General features: G+C 42.3%; 1 protein-coding gene across 1 annotated transcript in view; it reads right to left on the reverse strand.

The window, feature by feature from the left end:
- The window catches only part of ADAMTS9 (ADAM metallopeptidase with thrombospondin type 1 motif 9), a 162,072-nt gene that overhangs the window by 92,195 nt on the left and 47,557 nt on the right, over positions 1 to 22,320 (reverse strand). The window contains exons 13-19 of the mRNA XM_030307173.1: positions 15,079 to 15,260; positions 14,826 to 14,962; positions 13,173 to 13,290; positions 12,837 to 12,932; positions 4,008 to 4,174; positions 3,786 to 3,915; positions 3,024 to 3,150 (exon numbers count right to left, since the gene is read on the reverse strand). Of these exons, the coding sequence (XP_030163033.1) occupies positions 3,024 to 3,150; positions 3,786 to 3,915; positions 4,008 to 4,174; positions 12,837 to 12,932; positions 13,173 to 13,290; positions 14,826 to 14,962; positions 15,079 to 15,260 (957 nt within the window). The remainder of the gene's footprint in view (positions 1 to 3,023; positions 3,151 to 3,785; positions 3,916 to 4,007; positions 4,175 to 12,836; positions 12,933 to 13,172; positions 13,291 to 14,825; positions 14,963 to 15,078; positions 15,261 to 22,320) is intronic.

Genomic DNA, 22,320 nt, shown 5'->3' on the forward strand with positions numbered 1-22,320 from the left:
TTATGAAGTTATACCTGGGTGTGAACGTGAGCTCCAACACCCAGGTGTTTCCAACACCCAGACAGGTGACTCAACCTCACCAAGCTTCAGTTTCTTCATCTGCAAAATGGGGGGAAATTGGGTCCAATTTACAGGACTACTCGAAACGATAAATAAGCTACAACATGAATAGCATTTAATACACAAGCCAGGCCTTCAAGAAGAGTAGCTGTTATCATTATAACTACCACCCTTGGTATTTTATTCTGCAGCCAAGTTCTAAGTTCATGTAGCTCCGCAGAAGCCAATAACACAAAGTTTGAGGAGAAACCCAGTTGAGATCTTTGGTATCATTCTACATAAAAGTCTCATGGACTTGAGGCTACCTGTAATCGCATTCACTCTGTAAAATTTGCTTTAATTTTTGTTTTACATCTGAAAGCTTCCAATGCAGGAGAAACTCTGGAGAACAGTGATTCGCCAGCAACACCACAAACTAAATTGTGGCTTGCTTTAAATCTATTTGAAGTTAAGAATATTCATTTCTGGAAGTAATTGCTCAAACATCTCCACCCTCGCGTTGGTCCTTACGTAGGCTTTCAGCAGGGTTCTTAAAGAATTTATTTACTTAAGGTCACATTCTAGGACTTGAAATGCTTTGTACAAACTTGCCTTCCTTGCCACAGAAGAGCGTGCTTACAGCGCTGTGGGCAGGAGTCTCACAGCATGGGCTGTCATCATCTGAGACTCTACCAGTCCCAGTGTGATTCTGCTCGTGGAGAAGTGACAGCAGGTGCCTTACTTATCCAAGTCAGGGGACAGGGATGAGGCACAGAAGTCCTGGGAGCCGTTTCTATGCGCAAAGGTAGAAAAGCTTCACAGAATGGGATCAATGAGTAACCCTTATCATTGTGACTGAATTAAAATGGCTTTCTCCTAGGGTTTAAGAGTATAGAATCCAGGTTGTGAAAGACCACGTTTGACTCCTGCCACTTCAACTAATAGTTGTATGACCTCAGGCACTTTGTTTAACTTCTCTCAGCCCGTTTCCTTATTTGTAAAGTGGAGGCTAACTGTAATTCTTAGGTCATTATGTTGTTTGGGGGAATTAATAAAATATTAATTGCATAGAACATATATTAATGTCGGCCCTATATTAATTTAATAGGATAGTAATAGAGCCTTAATTATTTTAATAGGATATGATTATATGTAGCACATAAGAATATTAATTATATTCTATTAATAGGAAAATATATCTTAGTAAATGGTTGACGATTATGTTCAGAGTAGTTACCACCCCAAATAATATTAATATCAATTACTATTAATAATTATTAGTATTATTAATTAACCAATCATCAACACTAATATCCTTAATTATATTAATTATTAATACTAATAATGTTAATATTATTAATTAATAGTAATTCGTAATAGCAATTGATATTAATATTATTTGGGGTGGTAACTACTCTGAACATAATAATCATCAACCATTTACTAAAAACTATTTTAACAGTTATATATTTTCCTATTAGAATCTAATTAATATTCTTATATGCTACATATAATATTATGCTACATAGAATATTCTTATATGCTACATATAATACTATTAATTAATATTAATTAATTATTAATTATAGAACATCATTATTTCCAGTGACAATTTGATATAGGACTAATCTGAAAATGTCACCTTTCTCAATTTATTGAAGCTCTACCTCAGGGAATCTACTTACTAATTCATAGTTTTTCCCCTAAACTTTGGTGATTCAGTTCAGCAAATAGCTAACTAATTATTTTTCTGAAAAGACCTTAACTCTAATTCAACTAAATCAACTCAACTGGCTGAAGCAATGGGTTTATAAGTACATTACCTATAACAAGAATTAATATCGCAGAGTGCCAATGTCTGCCTTTTAATGTCTTGGGTTTTCTCTTTCTATAATGGTTTGTCAATGCTTTGCAACAAGCTCATTGAACAAGCAGGTAACTGTTGCTGGGTAGACATAAGTATAGCGGGGGTGGAGAGAGTCTGGGTTTTGAAGTCAAAGCCACCAGGTCAGGACTGGCAAAGATGTGGCACTCACGCCGTGGCACCCGCACCTACTCTCGTGACAGACATTACTAATTGATCGCAGCACTCCTCTTTTCTCTCAGAGCCTCAAGAGGGCCTTATAGTCTTCACTCCAGCACTATAGGCTGCCAGTATCATTTGATCAGATTTGGCACCATGGCAAAGAAGCTGCAAAATGCTTAGATATTCACTTTGCCACTTCCAAATGGTAAGATCCTAACAATTTCCCACACCACTCCACACTGATAATTTCTGTTCTGTAAAAGGAGAATTAAAGCATCAACTTCTGTTACCTGCATTTAACTGACATGCAGATTACACAACACAATACCCAGGCTATTTTAATATTCCAAACTTGACACAGTCAACCTAGCGGGTCAATGAGAAAGCTTTAGAATTCTGTACCCATTCACTATTTCTTGCCTCAGGTTTCCTATTTTCTTAAATACAATACAGAGTATTTGCAATATCTAGATATCTTCTAGCTATAGTTCCTTCTAGTTGCTTCCATGACGTTCTTGTTAGTGCCTTGCAACTTTCATATGCATACGATTTTTTCTACTGGGTGACACACACTCTGGGTGTATAGAGAACATCATACGGGTGCTCTGAGAAATGACATTTCCCCCTTTTCTGTTGACGTTCATACCAAACTTTTACGTAAGATGTGATTCGATCATAACAATACCCACGCACTGAGTTGTGAAAGTCAAATGAGAACTTCTTTTGGCAAGTGCCATACTCTATTAGCTATTTTTAATTCTTAGGAGAAGAACAGGAAATCCGCAGGCATATGTCTTGGATAATTGGTTTCAGAGGGATGGAAAATTGGCTGAAGCTTATTTCACAGAAACACAAGGAAGGGAAGAGGAACTAAACACCACTGTCTCTTCCTTCCGTTCCTTCCCCTACAAGACCCTCACTGCTCATAGTAAAGACCATAAGCAAACACCAGCCTCACCTCAGGTCACAGTCTGTGCCGCAAGGTTCAGTAATGGGTCCTGGCTGGGGCAGCCGGTCACATCTTTGATCAGAAACCGTAAGCTGATCAGATTCCCGGGTGCAAACGGGTTTGCGCTTCCGCTCCCCTAGGCAAGGAAGAAAACAATCAGAGAAAAGCACCCATTCTATAAACTAGTTAGCCCAGGGACTGACAAACATTTTCTGTACTGGGTTAATTAGTTAATATTTTTGGTTTTGTGGGCCTTATGACCTATGTGACAACTACTCCACTCTGCCATTATAGGACAAAAGCAACCATTCATAAACAATATGTACACATAGGTGTGGCTGCATTCCAATAAAACTTTATTTATAAAAGCAGGTAGCAGGCTGGATTTGGCCCACTGGCTGTAATCTGCTAACCCCCAATTTAGGCAACAGGAAACAAGATAAATGACACGTAATATGACTACTAACTCCACGTCTCTGGAAAATCAAAGTGGCAGAATTGACTTTCTTGGCTTCACAATGTATGTGAATCGCTTAAAAAGAGGAAAGCCAACAAATCCCGAATCGCTTAAAAAGAGGAAAGCCAACACTTAAAAAGCTCAACTTGCCAGCTAAAAATAACCAGAAAGATGCAGGGAAAGGAGATTTGAGAATGCGTGCAGATAGAGTTTTATAGATCACATGTGTTTGGCTGCCTCCAAAAAAACAAACAATAAATAAAAAGAAACAAAAAACAGCTCAAATCCCCAAAACACAACCGAAAAGTAGATACCTTGGCAGGGTTTGCTGCAGGCTTGCCAGGGCCCGTGACTGTTCCAGTAAAACTGCTGGGGTTTGTCTTCAATTGGAATATTGAACGAATAGCGCACATCAGGGTTGTATAACTTTCCCACCGACAACACCTGGGACAAGTGGACAAAATGGAGACGATGTTTGCAGGTCTGGTGATTCCAAGTGGAAGGAAAGGGTGGTGGGCTCATGGCCAAGTTTTTACCTGAAGCAAAAGTTCTTGTTCGATGCGGTCTGTGGAGTTAATTCTTTCCACGACATTGTCGGACCCGCTGTACTCTATCACAGCGTTCCCAATGCGGATTTCCCTTTTAGACATTGTGACCACGAAGTCTCCATTTAGCAAGAATTCACCTTTACTGCTTGATAAAGCTGTAGATGAAAAACGAGAATTCACTGATTTTCTGCCAATGACTCACTGTCTGAATTATGAAATAACACTCTGATAGGCAGAGAGTCAGAGTGCAAAGAATATAGACTTTTCGGCCAGACAGGATGAACTCAAAACTTAATTTTGCCATTTGCCAGCTCCATGCCTTGGGAACTCACTTTCCCTCTCTCAATATCCATTTCCTTATCTCTAAAATGGAGATTAAAACACCTGACCCTGTAATTATATTACTGAAATATAATATATGGGTCTTAATTAGCATGGCATTTGATATACAAGCCCTACATTATAGGATTACTGGTGGAAGCAAAAGTCTCATGATTTGAAAATATGTACTAATGAACTGAACATTACAAAATCGATTCCCATGCAAATATCCCTATTTTCTGTTAGGATTAGTTGAGTCTGATTAGTTGAATCTTTTTTAGTCTTCTTTCACAGATATTGAAATCTGAAAATTCACAGCCAACGTGATGCTTAAATGTCACTTTTTTCACTGAGGTCTAGTAGAGTAGCCAACCTCCAATATGGCCCCAATGATCCCTCCCTCCTGATATTCACACCCTGTGTCGTCCTCTCCCACATGGAATAACACTGACTGTGTAATCACTGCGATTATGAGGAAATGACAGACTGTGACTTCCAAGGCCAGGTCTTAGGCATTGGGGAACTCTTCCTTGATTCTCTGGCTTTGGAGAAGCCAGCTGAACCTCCATGTTGTGAGAATATCCAAGCAGCCCCACTGAGAGAGTTCCTGTAAAGAACTAGAGCCTTCTCTGTCAAAAAGAGTGAAATCTTGTCATTTGCAACAACGTGGATGGAACTGGAGGGTAATACGCTAAGTGAAATTAGTCACTCAGAGAAAGACAAATATCACATGACTTCACTAATATGAGGACTTTAAGAGACAAAACAGATGAACATAAGGGAAGGGAAACAAAAATAATATAAAAACAGGGAGGGGAACAAAACATAAGAGACTCATAAATATGAAGAACAAACAGAGGGTTAAGGGGAGGGGTTGTGGGAGGAGGGATGGGCTAAGTGGGTAAGGGGCACTAAGGAATCTACTCCTGAACTCATTGTTGCACTATATGCTAACTAATTTGGATGTAAATTAAAAAAAAGAAAAGAAAAAAAAAAAAGAAAAAAAAAACAACTAGAGCCTTCTATCAACAGCATCTGAATGAGGCATTTTGGAATGGAGCCATCAGCCCCAGTCAAGCTTTTGGATGTGATCACAGCCCTAAATGAAGTCTTAACTGCCACCTCATGAGAGACCAAGCCAGAAACACCCAGCTCTGCTGCTTTCAATTTCCTGACACACAGATACTGGCATATAGTAGACAGTTGCTTTCTAAGCCACAAAGTCTTGAGATAATTTGTTATGCAATAAAAGATAAGTAATATACCTTTCTGGACCATTCTTTTTAAAACTGCAACCCCCTCCCACTACCACACAGATTCCATACTTCCCATACCTTTCCCCTGCCCTTAATTTTCTTCCATAACACTTTATCCTCTCTCTCACCAAACAAGAATGTAAGCCCCATGAGGGCAAGGATTTCTGGACCCCTTTATGCACTGCTATATCTAGCTTCAAAAAGAGGACATGGTACCCCATGAATAAATACTTTGTTTTTGGAAAGAATGACTGGATCTACTGCACATCTTGAAAAAGATGAAAAAATCAGAAAAGCATGAAAAGTCATATTGTCCAAAATATTAGCCAATTGAGAGCTTGATGGAGTTAGACCACTTACAAACTTAGGGAAAGTAAATACAGTGGACAGAGAAGATAAGATGACAGCTGCTTCAGAAGAAATCATTTACCTAAGTCCAAGTGCAAGAGAGACTATTGAGAAAGTGAATAAAGCCCCAGAAAGCTTTAAAAATCTTTTTTAAATGTTCATGCATTTTGAGAGAGAGAAAGAGAGGGAGGGACAGAGAGAAAGGGAGATACAGAATCCAAAGCAGGCTCTCGGCTATAAGCTATCAGCGCAGAGCCCAAGGCGGGGCTCCAACTCACAAACCGTGAGATCATGACCTGAGCCGAAGTCAGATGTGTAACTGACTGAGCCACCTAGGTTCCCCAGTTCCAGAAAGCTTTTATAAAAATAACTCCTTTTCAGATTTTTCAGTGAAATTCAAACAAATTTAAGCAAAGAATGTACTACTCTGCTAGCACATAATTTAACTGGAAAACTTAGGTAGGAATATTTATCAATTGCTTTATCTTATCATCTAAAAACCTGGGCATGATTGACATGAAAATATAATTTTATTGAACGTAAGAAAAAACAAACTTATCTTCATCCTACTTGATTAATTTCTCAAGAGAAAATCCCAATCGTATCTTTCCCCCTTAGTATTTATTATACAATTTTGGTTTTATTTTAAGTACCACTTAATTTTTTTTTCAGTTCTACTACTCCTGGAATAATGAATCCTTCTGAGTATTGGGCTTGACATAAAACAGGCACTCAATAAATCAGAGCTATTAAATATTTCGCCCTGAACAAAATATCAGAAAAAGGCCCTCTTACCTTTTATAAGTGGTGCACAATTAGTAAATCTCAGTAGGGAGAGAATCGAAATGCACAGGCCAAGTATTTAAGTGAATAAAAGGCATGTGGAAATTTAACTTGGGCAGCAGGTAGGTTTCATCCCAGGTGCCAATGTCAACCAATTTATCCCAGCTGCTCCAGAAACTATGCAGCGCACGATTCATGAGGTCATGCCTCAGCATCACGTTAGTGACATTGATCTTGGTTGTGGGATGGAGAGCCGAGCTGTCTTAGGCATTTGCCAGATTCTAACCTCTCTTTCACCGATGCAGGTGATATCTTGTCTTTTACCAGGCAGGCCAGAAGCAGCGTGTATGTAGGAGAGGTGTAGAGGGTTTAGGGAAAGTTGGCCTTGTAGAGACGCCTGAGGGCTGAGATGAGGCTCTGAACATTCTTGGTGGCTCAGTGGCACCAGGGTCCTTGTTTTCTTGGACATGGAAACCCCACAGAGTTCAGTCATTTGGACACTACACTGATGCAAGAACTACTCTTTCTAGGGTCACTGATCAAGTGCATTGAATTCTGTCCCTAATCTAGCACTTTACTTACCCACTCATATAAGCCCTACGTTGGTCCTGAGGGAAGAACGAGATACCTTCATATGAAATGGTTGGGAAGAATGTGGTGACAGGGAAAAAAGCTTTTAAAAACACAAACCCTCCAAAATCTTGGCTTCTTCTTGACCCCAAATCCTTTGATAATCCTCCCTACCTATACAACGCAGTTCAAACTCAGCATAACCTGCCTGGGTCTTTGCCAATCTTATCTTAACCTATCTTTCCAGCCACACTATTCACTGCCAACAATAAACCTCAATTTCCATTCATATCCCTAAGTCAGCCATACGTTTTTCTACACTGAGGTAGGAAAATGAAGTGGGTAAATCTTATCTTAACCTATCTTTCCAGCCACACTATTCACTGCCAGCAATAAACCTCAATTTCCATTCATATCCCTAAGTCAGCCATACGTTTTTCTACACTGAGGTAGGAAAATGAAGTGGGTTAAGGGTGTAGGGTCTGAAGTCAGACCAGTAACGATTCCAACTCTTTCCACTTTCTGAGAAGTTTACGTGACCTTGGGTAAGTTACATAACCTCTCTAAGCCTCAACTTCTTCCTCTGTTTAATGGGTTTCTTATTGGATTGTTACAAACATTAAACAAGATAGTGCACACTGTCTGCAGCTGCTGTCCGATCAGGATGCCTTCATATGCGCTGTCTTCTTACCATATCTTTACGGATGCCTAATTTAGGGATGGGAAAAGCATGACGTAAATATTATTAAAATACCTTCCCAAGGGAAGGTGATTTCTAATCATGGGAAGTCTGTCTCCAGAGCCTGTGAACCACTAAAATTTTCTAACGACGAGGTCAATGAACGTCTGTTAAATGAGGGAATGAATTCATGCATGCTTTCTCTAACATACAAGTTGAAATCAAATATGGTGAGCCCCAGATTTGAAAAAATTTAAGTCATTGTTTTTGCCAGTCAAGTGACCATGGAACAATGCACTTTTATAACCCCAGGAAAGGTCCTGGCCCATAGTAGGTGCTCAATCAGTGACGTTGAAAAGAAGGAATGATGGATCGGACCTGACATTTATGGCAAGGAGAACAGAGTGCTTCCAGGCAAATGACCGTTTCCCTGTCAGTGTAAACCTCTGACAGCCTTGTCTCCCCTGCAGCTTCTGCAACGTGACATCCACCGGCCATGCAAGACGCAAGAGTTGCAATGGGTCACTGATTGGAGGCGAGGTTGTTTCCGTGGTCCCTCAGACATCCCGAGGCTGCCTCCTAATGTGGGTCATTTACACAGTGATGGCACGACGTGCTGCCAGCAAAATCACCCAGTCCTTTCAAGGGAAGTCGCCTGCTGGTTACCCAGCTGATGTTTCACCAGAACGGGGGAAATGAGATGTCACAAGGCCTGTTCTGTAAATTAAGCGATAATCCAGTTTTGGTCGTACTCAAAGAGCAACCGTCTACCGCAGGTCCATTCTGGGGCTCCTCCCCAAAGTCTCCTGCCTTCCTCTCCGGCTTGTGCCAACTCGGGCCATGTTCCCCTTCCCTGCGTGCTCCTTCTCTCAGTAGATGGTGAGGAGGGAAAGAGATAGGAGTCGTCAGGTGAACTGAACTTCGTGCTTTATCTCCAACTGAATTGATTCCTGTCTTCCCGTTGCCATAATTAATCAAGAGCTAAGTGAACTGGAGACAACACGTATCATGGCAATGGCCCCTTTTTCTCCTAAAGAAACTCGAACATGGTGGCACTGGGTGCAGCTTGGCTCCAACCCAACCAGAGGGAGCAGGCTGTGTGAAAGGATGACCTTTGACAGGGAGACTTTCTGCTTCGGTACCTTGTGAAACAAATAGCTTCCTGCAAACAACAGTCTCCTGCCCAACCTTCCACTAATGCGATTAGGGGAGCTAATTTCCTGGGTTGGTTTCCCCCCCATTTCACCCATCAGAGCTAGGTTGCTACAAAGGGCCTCTCCCCTGGAAACGGCTCCCTCACCAACGCATGCGGAAAGAGCGTGGTTTGACTGGCCTTTAAAAAAATGTGAGGGAGAAGGATGAAGATACCTAAGCAATGGAAACAGCTGTGGGTTTTAAAACCTTCTTGGAGCATTTGCTCTACCTTCCTTCGGGCCGAGCGTAAATTTGTACACACCTCAGATTGGACAACTTCATGTTCTTCCTCACTTGTTAAGAAGCCACTGCAATGTTCAAAGGCCCTGAGGTCTTGACTTTCACACTCAGTGAACTGTGACTGGCCATCTACGCCTGCATACTTCTCATTTGCTTCCAGAAAGTTCTTTGGTCAACAGGTGACTTTACCACAATATTCCACTAAAGAGCCACGAATGCCTCAGCCTGCATGTCCCAGATGACAAATCTTCGTGAATTTTGCTTTCATTCTTTACAAGGAGATTAAGAAACCTCCAATGAGGAATACAAGGTTATCAGGAAGGCCTCCCCAATTCAGGTGCCTGGCCTGGTTCATGAAGTTCAACTGAACTAAGGCTACTACTTGGAAGATCTTTCCAAGAAGGGAAAGAAGAGAGAAGAATCCTTCTCCTTTTCAAGGAAAAGAAAGAAGCAGGTCAACATGGCTTTTGGCTTTCAGGAAATGAATTAATAAAGGAGGTTGCACGCGATGCTGCAGGATTTAATTAGGAAGTACCAGGGCCATAGCAGCCACATGTTCAAGTTTATAACGCAGGGCACGAAAAACAAAAACAAAAACAAAAACAAAAACAAAAACAAAAACAAAAATGCTTGACCTATTTTGCTTGGTGCTGAAATGAGAAATGTGGACTCCCCCCAAAAGTAAATTGAAAAGCATCCCCAAGAACTTTGTTAATTGTTTTATAAAGTCACCATTCATTTGGATATCTAGGGTGGGAAAAAGTTGACGCAGTTACTGAGTGAATGATTCCAAGTGACACTCCATGGTCTTTAAAAGAAGGGATGGTTCTGTATATTTACATGATAATCTCATCCCCCCGTTAAGCACATAGGAAGCACCCAGTAAAGACAGCATAAGTTGGGGCGCCTGGGTGGCTCAGTCGGTCAGGCGGCCAACTTCGGCTGAAGTCATGATCTCACAGCTTGTGAGTTCGAGCCCCGTGTCAGGTTAGGTCTGTGCTGACAGCTCCGAGCCTGGAGCCTGCTTCAGATTCTGTGTCTCCTTCTCTCTCTGCCCCTCCCCCGCTCACGTTCTGTCTCTGTCTCTGTCTCTCTCAAAAATAAATAAGCATTTAAAAAAAAATTTTTTAAAAAAGCATGAGCATTGACCGTCTAACAACGGAACAATCATTTACTTAGCATGTATATGCATCGTCTTTACATCAAGGACTAAAGATATAAAGACACAGCCTCTGGGGGCGCCTGGGTGGCGCAGTCGGTTAAGCGTCCGACTTCAGCCAGGTCACGATCTCACACGGTCCGTGAGTTTGAGCCCCGCATCAGGCTCTGTGGGCTGATGGCTCAGAGCCTGGAGCCTGTTTCCGATTCTGTGTCTCCCTCTCTCTCTGCCCCTCCCCCGTTCATGCTCTGTCTCTCTCTGTCCCAAAAATAAATAAACGTTGAAAAAAAAAAAAAAAAGACACAGCCTCTGACCTTAAGACCCTAGTGGTCATATGGATAAATAACAAACAAATTGTCTCATCTCAGCTAATGGCAACTCTGTCTTCTCAGCTGCTCAGGTAGAAATCCTGGCATCACCCTGACTTCTCTTTTCTCTCTCATATACCATATTCAATCTACCACAAATCATGATGATTCTGCCTTCAAAAAATATCCAGATTTCAACCAGGTACTGTCACCTCCAGTGCTCCTAATGGGGACCAAACCACTAGCATCTCTCTCTTGGACTACTGCAATAATTCCCAACCAGTCTTCTTTGCATTTACTCTGTGCCCTTCTTCCAGCCTAAGTGCTCCTCTGAAAACACAAATGTGATTATATCAAGTTATTCCTCAGCTCCCAACCTTCACTAGCTCCCCATGTCTCCCAGAGTATGAGTAAGTCCTTTCAATGGTTATATGGCCCTATATTATCTAGTCCTGGTACATGGTTAGCCTCATCTAGAACTCTCCTCTGTGCTGCAGCTACAGCCACACGGGCCTCCCTCTATTCTCGGAGCAATCTAGACATGCTCCCGTTTCAAGGATTTTGCACTGGCTGTTCCCTCTGCCTGGAATGCTCTTCCCCCAATCAACCTGTTTTCTCCTGCTACAATGCAAACATTTCAGCTCCATTGTTCCCAACTCATCCTCAGTATCCCAATTTCCCTTCTGTTGTTCTATTTTCTAATAGCACTTCCACCTTCTAACAGTATACAGTTTGCTTATCTGTTAAGTTATTGCTTATTGTCTCTCTTCTCTCACTAAAAAGCTCCAAGGAGACAGTGATTTTTACTTACTTATTCTTTTATTTTGGCTTATTGTACCCAGAAGAGTGCCTGGCACATATTAAATAAGGGAATGAATGAATGAATGAATGAATGAATATACACTGCAGAAAATACTATGATGAAGTTGTGTATACATATCATACTGGATTAGCATGCGTGGCCAAAGGATCATTGTCTACTTATGAAGAATTTCATGTAGATATTCCAAAATACAGATAGGGATTCTAATTTGATTCAACAAATACTCACTGACTAGCTCATGATGCCCAAATGTGTGGAGAAAGCCTCTACAGAGGCTAAATTCAGATAGATTAAATAGAGTTTCTGCCTGGACATTGTAAGAGAACAAGTACATTCATTTCTTTTAAAACGTGACTGCCCAGCCAGACTGCTGTGATTTCTTCTAGATCAGAGGGCAAGCCACGCTGCCTTCCGTGGCTCGGAGGAGTCTGGTTGTGCAAGGTGACCAGCTGAATCCCTCAGTCTGACCTCACTCCCCTTGTCCTTCTCTTAATTAAAAGTGGTTGGGAAAATTTCATAATCACAGCGGTTTACAGAAGGACAAGTTGACGTGGGATTGGGCTGAGCAAACTGTTGAAATGAACACAGGGTTGTTGGCGCGTTGTGGTTTAAACAGAAGGCACAGACATGAATTAGTCATGTGCCTGGACATGAGAGAAGGATGAAGAATCTATAAAGGAACAAGGCGGGCCATTCTAGTCATGACATGAGAAAAATGTACCACTCTAGAACCTTTTGGAATAACAGGGCGTAACGAAATGTCGAATAGGTCCACACCAGTGGTCTATAACTGGTTAGAGCTGACACCACAAAAATTAGGGAAAGTGGTACCTTTACATTTTACGCTGAACTTACAAGGTAAGCGCTTTCAAAATCTGATGTAGGGCCTTCCTATTTACTGCGATCCAGAATAAAGCCCTGATATTGACTAGGGTAACTACACGACTCTTCATTCCATACTTCGAGGGTATACACATGAGGGAGAAACAAAATAAGGAATTTCAAGATCAACTTCTTGTATGAAAACACACGACATCTGAAAGCTCTCTGTGCGCAGAAGGGGGAAGGAGGGAGCACCTGCCAACGGCTCCAGAGAACCAGAATTCCCGCCCATGGCAGGGGACAGGCCATCTTACCCAAGTAGTTATCATCCTCTGATTTCCCTGAGAAACTGTGCTGCCGCACGTCGATATTGGTAGCACCGGCTGGAATTCGGACCACAGTATTGTAACCTGAAAAGAATTTAGCCAAAACTCAGTATTCCACAACACAAGTCACTTTCTCTAGGTATGGAATAAAAGGTGGGCCATGCAGGGGTGTAATACAATTCTCACTCTTGAGTGTCTTCTAGCCGGACAGCTAAAGTACCCTAACAAGACTGACTTTACGCCTGACATGAATACTTTTACATACTACATGCGGTTAACAATTTTTAAACTTCCCTCTCACAGTTCTTAGGGACAGGTTCTTACCATAATGCACTGTGTTAAATGTTCCTGCCACTGTTTTGCACGAAGAATTATCACCACCACAAACTCCACATTTATCTCTCCGGGCTTTTGAGTTTAAAACGTGGTCGCATCCAGCTTGCTTTTAAGAAGAAACGTTTGAAATGAATGGTAAGTATTATAAACTTATACAAATCATAAAACATTATGAAACGGCAGGTAGCATGTTTGTTTGAATGACGCATTCCAAAAATGACAAGAACGTCCCTTTAAAGTTGAAATGGCTGAGAACTCAAATTGTCTTTAGCCCTGGTGTGGAAAATGTGGTCCTTGGACCGGCAGCCATGGGCATCTCTGAGGCTGTTAGTAATGTATTACCTTGGGCTTCACCCAGATCCACTGGGTGGAATTCTGACATGCTGGAGGACACTTAGGTGCTTCATCTACAGATTAAAGTTTGAGAAGTACAGGGGCGCCTGGCTGGCTCAGTCGGTAGAGTACGTGACCTTTGACCTAAGGGTTGCAGGTACGAGCTCCACACTGGGTGGAGAGATTAGTTAAAATAAATATTTAAAAAAAAATAAAGTTTGAGAAGTCTGTCTACAAATAAGTGGAATAAATGAGAAAAACCGCTCAAGAATGAAGACATAGGAATGCTGGCGGGGGTGACTGTATCCAAGATCTGCTATCTCAGGGCGCCTAGGTGGCTCAGTCAGTCAAAGCAACTGACTTCGGCTCCAGTCATGATCTCGTGGTTAGGGAGTTCGAGCCCCACGTGAGGCTCTGTGCTGACAGCTCAGACCCTGGAGCCTGCTTCAGATTCTGTGTCTCCCTCTCTCTCTGCCCCTCCTCTGCTCAGGTCTCTCTCTCTTTCAAAACTAAACATTAAAGAAAAAAATGCCTCTGAGGAGAAGCTCAGTGTTTTACTACGAACGGACTGACAAGCAAACATGGACTGTGCAGTTCTGAGTTGGGAAATGGGTGAAGCTCTCAGGGGCTCATTGCATCAGATCCGACTGACTAGAATCCCCATTTTCCTGGACCACACGCAAGGAACAAATAAATTGTCTCAAAGCCTGGCGACGCTAAGAATGTTTTCTGATTGGTAAGAACAGTGAAATGGTATCAAGCCCTCTAGGAATCACTGCACTCGTGCTTCATGATCTTCCAGAAGTTTCTCCATGTCCCATCCAGACTAACAACAAGTAGGTCTCAGGTAGAAGCTATGGTGTTTGAAATCAGAATGAGAAATCTGATGGAGGCCTGGCTGAAGCCTGATTCCTTACGACGTCTTTCTGGAACAGAGCTATTCAGTCTAGAAAACTCGCTGTGTGGGAAGCATTTGGTTTAACCTTAACCAAATGGTTAAGGGTTAGCCCTGAGGTTACAGTAAAGGAAGGTGTGTGTGTACAAATTATTGTAATAAATTTTCGCGGGAGGTTTCGCGCAGATCCTCACAGAGGTTGAGAAGTGCCGGAAAAATGCAGGACTCCGGTTCTCGAACTTCGGCATCACAATCAAGCGATGCCACTGCTGATGCTGCCCTGGGAAACACGCTCGGAAAACCACTTCCCTGGAGACAGCGCACAGATATTCGCCGCTGGTCTCTCGAGGAAGCCACAAATCACGGCTTAGCAGCAAGACAACACGGTGAAGGAAACGCGATGTGGGACTCACCCGGCAGAGGCCTTGGACACAGATATCGCTGGTGTCTTGGCCACAGGGCGTCCCATCTATCACTCTGTCTCGGAGCTGGTAGTAGGCCGTGTTACCTGCCACCCTGCAGAACAACTTGCAACGGTCCTTCATCAAAACTAGAGAGGAAACACACAATGTGAGGAAACACGCAATGTGAGTTTCGGACCTGGACCCCCGGGGCCCGCCTGCCGACCAACCACGGCACCCCCCCCCCCACCCCGGTTGCACTTACTTCCACTGTACTTAGGGACCCAACGCACAGTGGGAAGCAGACCGTTGATGTTGAAATGCTTCCCGTCAAACTGAGCACACTGTTCATCTCGGAAGTCTCGCTTCTGCTTGAGACATGGCTCTGTGTTGCAGGACTTAAACTTCATCCTACGTCCTACACAGTACTTCCCACCATTTTTCGGCCTGGGGAAAGAGAAAGAACACACGCGCTGTATTGCCAGGGATTTCTCCCCACATCGCTCTCTCATCCGTGGTTTCCTGTCTCCCAGGGAAGCATGTCTAAAAGGGGTTGATGACAGAGGACAGGACTGAGGCTCTGAAATCTGCGTGTGCATTCTGCTTCCATTACCATGAAGTGTATGACCTTGGGCAAGTCACTTAGCTTAGCTTCTGAGTCCAGAAGCCTCAGCCCCTCCATCTATAAAAACGGGAAGGGGTTATTGAGTAAGGCAGTGCTGAAGATGAAACGTTAGAGCACATAACTTCGAGTTTGAAATACAAAGCCTGGGACCTGCTGGGCAATAACCTGTCCTCTCTCTCCTGAAAATGCAGTCCTTTGGTTTTCAAAATGTGGAAGGTAAAAGGCCCAGAGGAGTCATTGGAATGCTCCCTGTCTACTTTTTGTAACATGACAGTCTCACAGGAGACCAGCCTAAAACCTGTGCTATTCTAGTTACATTCATTCTCTCCCTCCCTCCCTCCTTCTCTCCACCCTCACAACCATTGTTTTTCTTTGTTTTGTCTTACAAGTGAGACGGAGTAAAAGGAACATCCCCATATTGTGACTAACTTAATAGGAAGAGCAGACTCGTTTCATTAACTTTTGTGTGACGAGAGGACGGAGGGTGCCTTGCACAGCACCAGAGTGTAAATTTCATCTCGACATGCAACCCCGAATTAGATGAAATTCAAATGTACATGTATTTTCCAGATGTGACCCAATGACTAAATTATACAACGTTTCTCCTAGCAGTCCACAGCTTGCCAAGTTCATCATGGAAACGGGAAGATCAGAGAATCGTAGGAAGTTGGGCTCGCCCACCCAGGGCTGGAGCAGGTCGGATTTCGCAGCTACTCTACGGACATCTCTGAAACGGAAAGAAAGTTTTCCACTTTTCTTCTTTAAAATGAATCTTTCAGGGCAATTTGGAGCATACAAAGGGGTTTTTGTTTTGTTTTGTTAAGCTGGGACCTGGGTGAATGGGAAAGACATCCGTGCCCATTTATACAACAAGAGCCGGTCCAACAGAATAGGTAAGGCACTGGAGGTAGAGCTGGGTTCCAGTCCCGACCCTACCCTCGGTGCATGACTTTAGATGAAGTTCTGAAGTTCTCAGCCCCGGAGTATCAGTTGCCCCCTTGTCTAAAATGAGCACAAATAGTAGATGCTGAAAACATTAGCTACTGTGCTAATATGTCAGCACCCCCAACCTAATCTGATCCAACCGTGCACTTTGAGTACCGAATCTGCGCTAAGACATGGTATGCAGCGTGAAGGCAGGACTCAGTGCTCCTGCAGAGCACCAAGCGTCAGGAAGGGCCACCCGCCATGAAACTGTCGCAATGTGCTCCCTAGATCAAACATGCGGAGACTAAGGGAGGAGCATGGGCTTTGCAGCCACACACTGGACACCTTTGTGGGCGCTACCTGGCCTCTCTGAGCTCCATCCTGCATGTAGAACAGAGGTGATATTGTACACCTGCCATGAAAAGCTCAGAATCTGGGAAGCTTAGTAAGGAGGCGGATAAATATTCAGTTATTTATCACAAAGAAAACTGTATCTAGGGATACAACATGGCACCTAACCCAACAATAACTGTGTCTCATTGTTTCTCCATGAAACACAATTAAGTCCATATGCTTTCTAGCTCCACTGTGCACTTGACTCCCTAAAATACACTCCTATCTTGCCCAAGGGTAAGGCAGAGGCAGTATTTTTATATCGAGCAACAGGAAGTTCAGAGAAGTCAAGTACTTTGTCATGATCACACAGATAAAAAAAGAGAAGAGATAGGACTAGAATTCTAAATTCCCTGGGTTCTTCTCTGTGCTCTTTCTGCTACATTATCCAGGAACTATGGTCAAGACTTTTTTTTTTTTTCTTCCTTTTTTGGTGCCATTTAGAGATAGAGCCTTGGCTTCCTGAATTCCCAGCTCTTCTCTAAGTACCAAGACGTCCCAGTCCCATGCACACAATATCACAGATGATACATGAGTAACAGATCAGGCCCATATACCTGTTCAGGTGAAACGCATTTTAAATGTGCTACATGTAAGACCTCTTGCAATTTTTCCTCAGATTGAAATGATCTTTGCGGAATCTTCTTAAAAGGCCCACTAACTATGCAGGATTAATCGTTTATTTATCGCCTGACAGTAGCTCATTTTTCTTTTTGAAATTAAATTTTCAAAAGTTGGTTCTTTTCTTTTGGGTGTCTTATACAACAAGTCTTAATGCACCCCAGAAACGGCCCACATGTAGCAGTTTTTTGGGCTGTGAATAATAAATACTTACAGGTAGTTTCCCTTCAGAGAAAAGGGACGTTTGCTTTTGACCACTATCGAGTGGCAAACAGCATTCACTGACTTACTTTTATAAATGACATTTTGAAAAAACAACACACAGGAAACCCTCCATGGGAGAGGCAGTGTTGCTGAGGGTCATAGGTTGGGACTGTGCAAACAGAGGGTTTGAATCCCAGGCCTGCCTCTTAATAATGGTGCAGTCTTGGGCAAGTTGCTTAATCTTTTGAAGGATCAGTTTCCCTATCTGTAAAAGGGAGATGATCCTAGTATCTACTTCATCAGGGTAAGCGAGGGTCAGCTGGGTTAATACATTCAAAGCACTTGAACAAGGCCTGCCACACTGTAAATGTTTAGCTATTACAAGAGCCTGCCAACCACAGCCTGTGGACCAAATCCTGTCCACTTCCTGTCCTTCCCTGGCTGTGAGATAAGAATGGCTTTTCTATTTTAAAAAATTAAGGAAAAGGGTGCTTAGGTGGCTCAGTCGGTTAAGGTTCTGACTTCGGCTCAGGTCGTGATCTCACCGTTTGTGGGTTCGAGCCCCACACCAGGCTCTGTGCTCACAGCTCGGAGCCTGGAGCCTGTTTTGGATTCTGGGTCTTCCTGTCCCTGCCCCTCCCCTGCTGAATCTCTCTCTCTCTCTCTCTCTCTCTCTCTCTCTCTCTCTCAAAAATAAACATGAAAAAATTTGATTAAATGAATAAAAAATAAAAATTTAAGAAAATATAAAACATATTTTGAGACACATAAGAGTTAGATGAAATTCAAAGAGTAATATCCATAAATAAGGTTTAATTGGCGTGCAGCCACACTCAACCCTTCACATGTCGCGGGTGTCTGTCTCTCACTGTATCAGCAAGGTTGAATAGCTGGGTCACAGACGCTCTGATCCTCAAGTCTGAAACACTCACTGAGTGCTCTGTGGCAAACACGTTCCTTTACGGTAAAGCTCTGCCCACCCGTGAGCCACTCTTGCGTGCAAGGCACCATGCCACTTTCTGTGACCGTGTCCAGCCGTGCTGTGAGGCAGGTAGTGGCAGCCTTGCTCCTGAAGGCTTGTTTGAAATTGTTTCAGAAGTGTTAGGTAACCTGGCAAGGTGACATGTCCATCAAGTGAGACCTGCTGGTTGACAGACCAACGCAGGTCTCCCGGATTCAAAGCTCATGATCTGGTGTCTTTCCTCGGCTTCGTCTCTTGAGACAGGCCTCTTTCCATATCAAGACTCATTCTGTGACTCTGCTATTTTTTATGTAAAGACAGATTATATTTTGTCAACAAACATAAATTTGCCCTCTCAGAACATGTGCCTTTTCTCTTATCCCAGAGTACCTCTGCCTGATTTGCAATGACTGCATAACAGGGAAGGCTGTAGCCAACCTAACTTACCTTTCAGCATGGAAAAAATTCATGCTGTAATTTAATAATTTCTCTGGATGGGAGTATTTTTTTTTCCATGTAGACAAATAATAAAAATTAGAGGAAATGCAGCTTTAAAAAATAGTATTAACCACGGGGCGCCTGGGTGGCTCGGTCGGTTGAGCCTCTGACTTCAGCTCAGGTCATGAGCTCACGGTTTGTGGGTTCGAGCCCCACGTCAGGCTCTGTGCTGACAGCTGACAGCTCAGAGCCTGGAGCCTGATTCGGATTCTGTGTCTCCCCTTCTCTCTCTGCCCCTCCCCCAATCATGCTCTGTCTCTCTCTGTCTCTCAAAAATAAATAAAAATGTTAAAAAAATTAATTAATTAAAAAAAATAATATTAACCACATTTTCCTGCTATTAAGATCCTTTAAAACATTGCAGGTCAAATACAGATGGAAAGGACTTAATGAAACTGCTAGGTTAATTACTATGAAAGTAACTATATTCAGCTCAGCTGAGCTGAATCTTTCTTTCAGGCACACATCACCCAACCATGCCTATTCATATACAAAGAAAATTCATGATACTGCATGGCCAAAGCTATGAAGGAATTTTTGCAAAGATCACCACACGTGTGTTCATCCTCCAGGAAAGCTAAATTTTGGTCGGCAAATGGGTTTGAACAGAAATCTCAGCTTCTGTGAACACTCAAAATGAATTGCAGCAGGCAGATTAGGGTTAGCACAGGGAAGGAATTTCTAACGATTCGACAGGCAGCCCCAGAAGGTAGTGTGTTTCCTATGCTGGGAGGGTTTTGGGAAGAGGTCTAATGGACAACTGCAGTGGATGCTGAAAGGCTATTCAGGGATTAGATGGGATGGGCCAGAGAGCTATACTTGCAATCATTAATGATCCTTCCTAACAGAGCAGTCTAAAGGCCTGGATATCTTTATTCATTCATTAGTTAATAGCTTTCCCACAGCAACTAATTCTTGAATTTTGAAATACGCTCACCCAACTCAGTGCCTGAAGAAAAAAAAAAAAAAAAAAAAAAAAAAACGTTGCTGCAACTCTTTCCAGCCAAATGAGCGATTCGTTTCCTTAGATGAAACAGACATCTATTACCTTGCTTGTATGCCAGATTTCATAAGCAGTTACTATGGTGAAAGCCTAAATGGGAAAATATCTAGTTCACAATCTTTTCCTCACACCTATGAGTTTCTTAGTTTTTAATTTAACTCACCTCCTAACTTAAAAGCAAAACAGAAGCACCAGAAGAGGGAAGGGAAGCACCAGTTCTTTCCCAGAGAACTGGGACAATTTTTTTTTTGATGGACTGTAAAAACTGTATACATTTTTTTTTTCTAGCTACTAGGAAGCTCAGAGTCAATTCAGAGCACGAAATAACAAGTGTAGGGCCCAACGGCCTGATAAATGCGACTTCTAGTTCCAACGGTGGCCTTGTTTTGGTACCCTAAGTTATGCTTTTGGCAGTTATGATTTTAGGTTTTACTGTATTACATGTTTCTTACAGCTATGACTGGGTGATCATGTAGTTAATTGTTCAATTCAGGACACTTAGAGAATGTGAAGGGTAGCTATGAATAACTTCTCCTGGACAACAGTAAACTGGGACTGTGTTTACAAATCAGAACATAAGCTCTTATCTACAGGGCATGAGTCAAAGATGGGATTAAAAAATAAATAAAACATTTAAAGACAAAATATTACGGCCCTATTCTCATGATGGCAACTCAGCAGGACCGCCTACTAGCTGAGAACAAACACCTTTTGACCAAAATCAGAAAGCATCTGGTTTCTACAGCTTGTTCACGAGTATGCCGTTATCCCATGTGTAGGACAAGGCTATTTCTCTTTTGTAACTTTTACGCTTTCAAGGGAAACAACCGTAAAAATACAGCGCAAAGTATGGATGTTAAATACGTTCTTGAATCGCATGAATACTGTGGAAAAAAAAAATAAAAACAACTCAGGGTCTTAATAGAGACATACCTTGAACTAAAAATGGGGCTCTACATTATATTCAAAGGGCTCCTCAACCCGGGAAGAGGCAGGTTGCCAGCTCCAGGGGCACCACTTCCCTCAAACGCCTTGAGAGTCAGAAGCAACTACTACTGATTCCTGCATAATGAACCATCTGCTCTGTGAGTTTCTCTGAACGAGCTTTCAAACTGAGATTTGGATCTGATTTTCCCTGTTCTGTGTCCCTTTCTCTCGTCAAACTGACTTCCTCAAAGTTTTCGGAGGCAGACTCCTTCCTCAATTCACAGGGACATCCCAAAGTGCAAATAACTTGGAAGCGCTTTCATGAAATGGTGTCAGGGCTGACAGTCAACTGGGGGGATTGTATTCTTTTAAAACCTCCCATAGCAAACAGCAAGGACAAGGACCTCTAATTGAAGTCTTTAATGATCAGCCCCTAACTTGTGAATGCACGGATCTTTGCTTCACTTGGAGGCTCGAGATCCTTTCCTGCTGAGATCTTTACGCTGGGTGATTTTCTTTGTCTGGCTCGTTCCAATTATGAAGTGATTTATCTCTCTCCACTTTCTACATTACCTCTAGAATTGCTCGAAGACTTAAAAAAAAAAAAAAAAAAAGACCAAACACTTCTTTTCAACGACATATTCTTGAGTCACCATTTCAAAAATGCCTACTGTTGGCAACAGTCATATCCTCACGACAATAACAGCTCACTAAGATGGTAATAATGTGGCTCCATGTAGCTACTGCATAGTTCTTAATTTTTTTTAAAAAATGTGTCATATTTGCTATTAGCTTCAAATGCTTTATTCTAAAGCTTCAATAATAACAACAGCTAAGATTTGTAATTGACTTGAAAGAAGCAAGTAGTGGAACACTATATACAGCATGATCCTTATTTTATATCTACAGAATACTTATTTCATATAATACATATTACATGACAAATCTTTTTTAAAAGTCCAAAGTGATGCACGTCAAATCATTTTTCCCCGGTGATTTCTTGCGGGGAGTAGGTGGGAGGGAGGAATGATGATGACAGATTTTTTTTATTTCATATCGTTCTGTGTCTGAATTTTTTGAAAGCATGTACTAGGTTTAAGCTATTACTTAAATAACTAACAGAAACTATAGACTCTATTGATCATCTACTGTTTACTCTTTATACCCATAGCTACAGACTACAGTCTGTGTCTTAGAGCTCTTTAGTTGTCTTTACAGAGGCTAATATCACATGGACATGAAATAAAGGTTGGACTGTGGACAAAAATAAAGGGAAACAAATGGATTGTCATTTGTGATTTGCACGAATGAGTATTTATTAGGCCACGGCTGGCAACAGTGGCCTAAA

Source organism: Lynx canadensis, chromosome A2, assembly GCF_007474595.2.
Source record: "Lynx canadensis isolate LIC74 chromosome A2, mLynCan4.pri.v2, whole genome shotgun sequence".
Lineage (NCBI taxonomy): Eukaryota > Metazoa > Chordata > Mammalia > Carnivora > Felidae > Lynx > Lynx canadensis.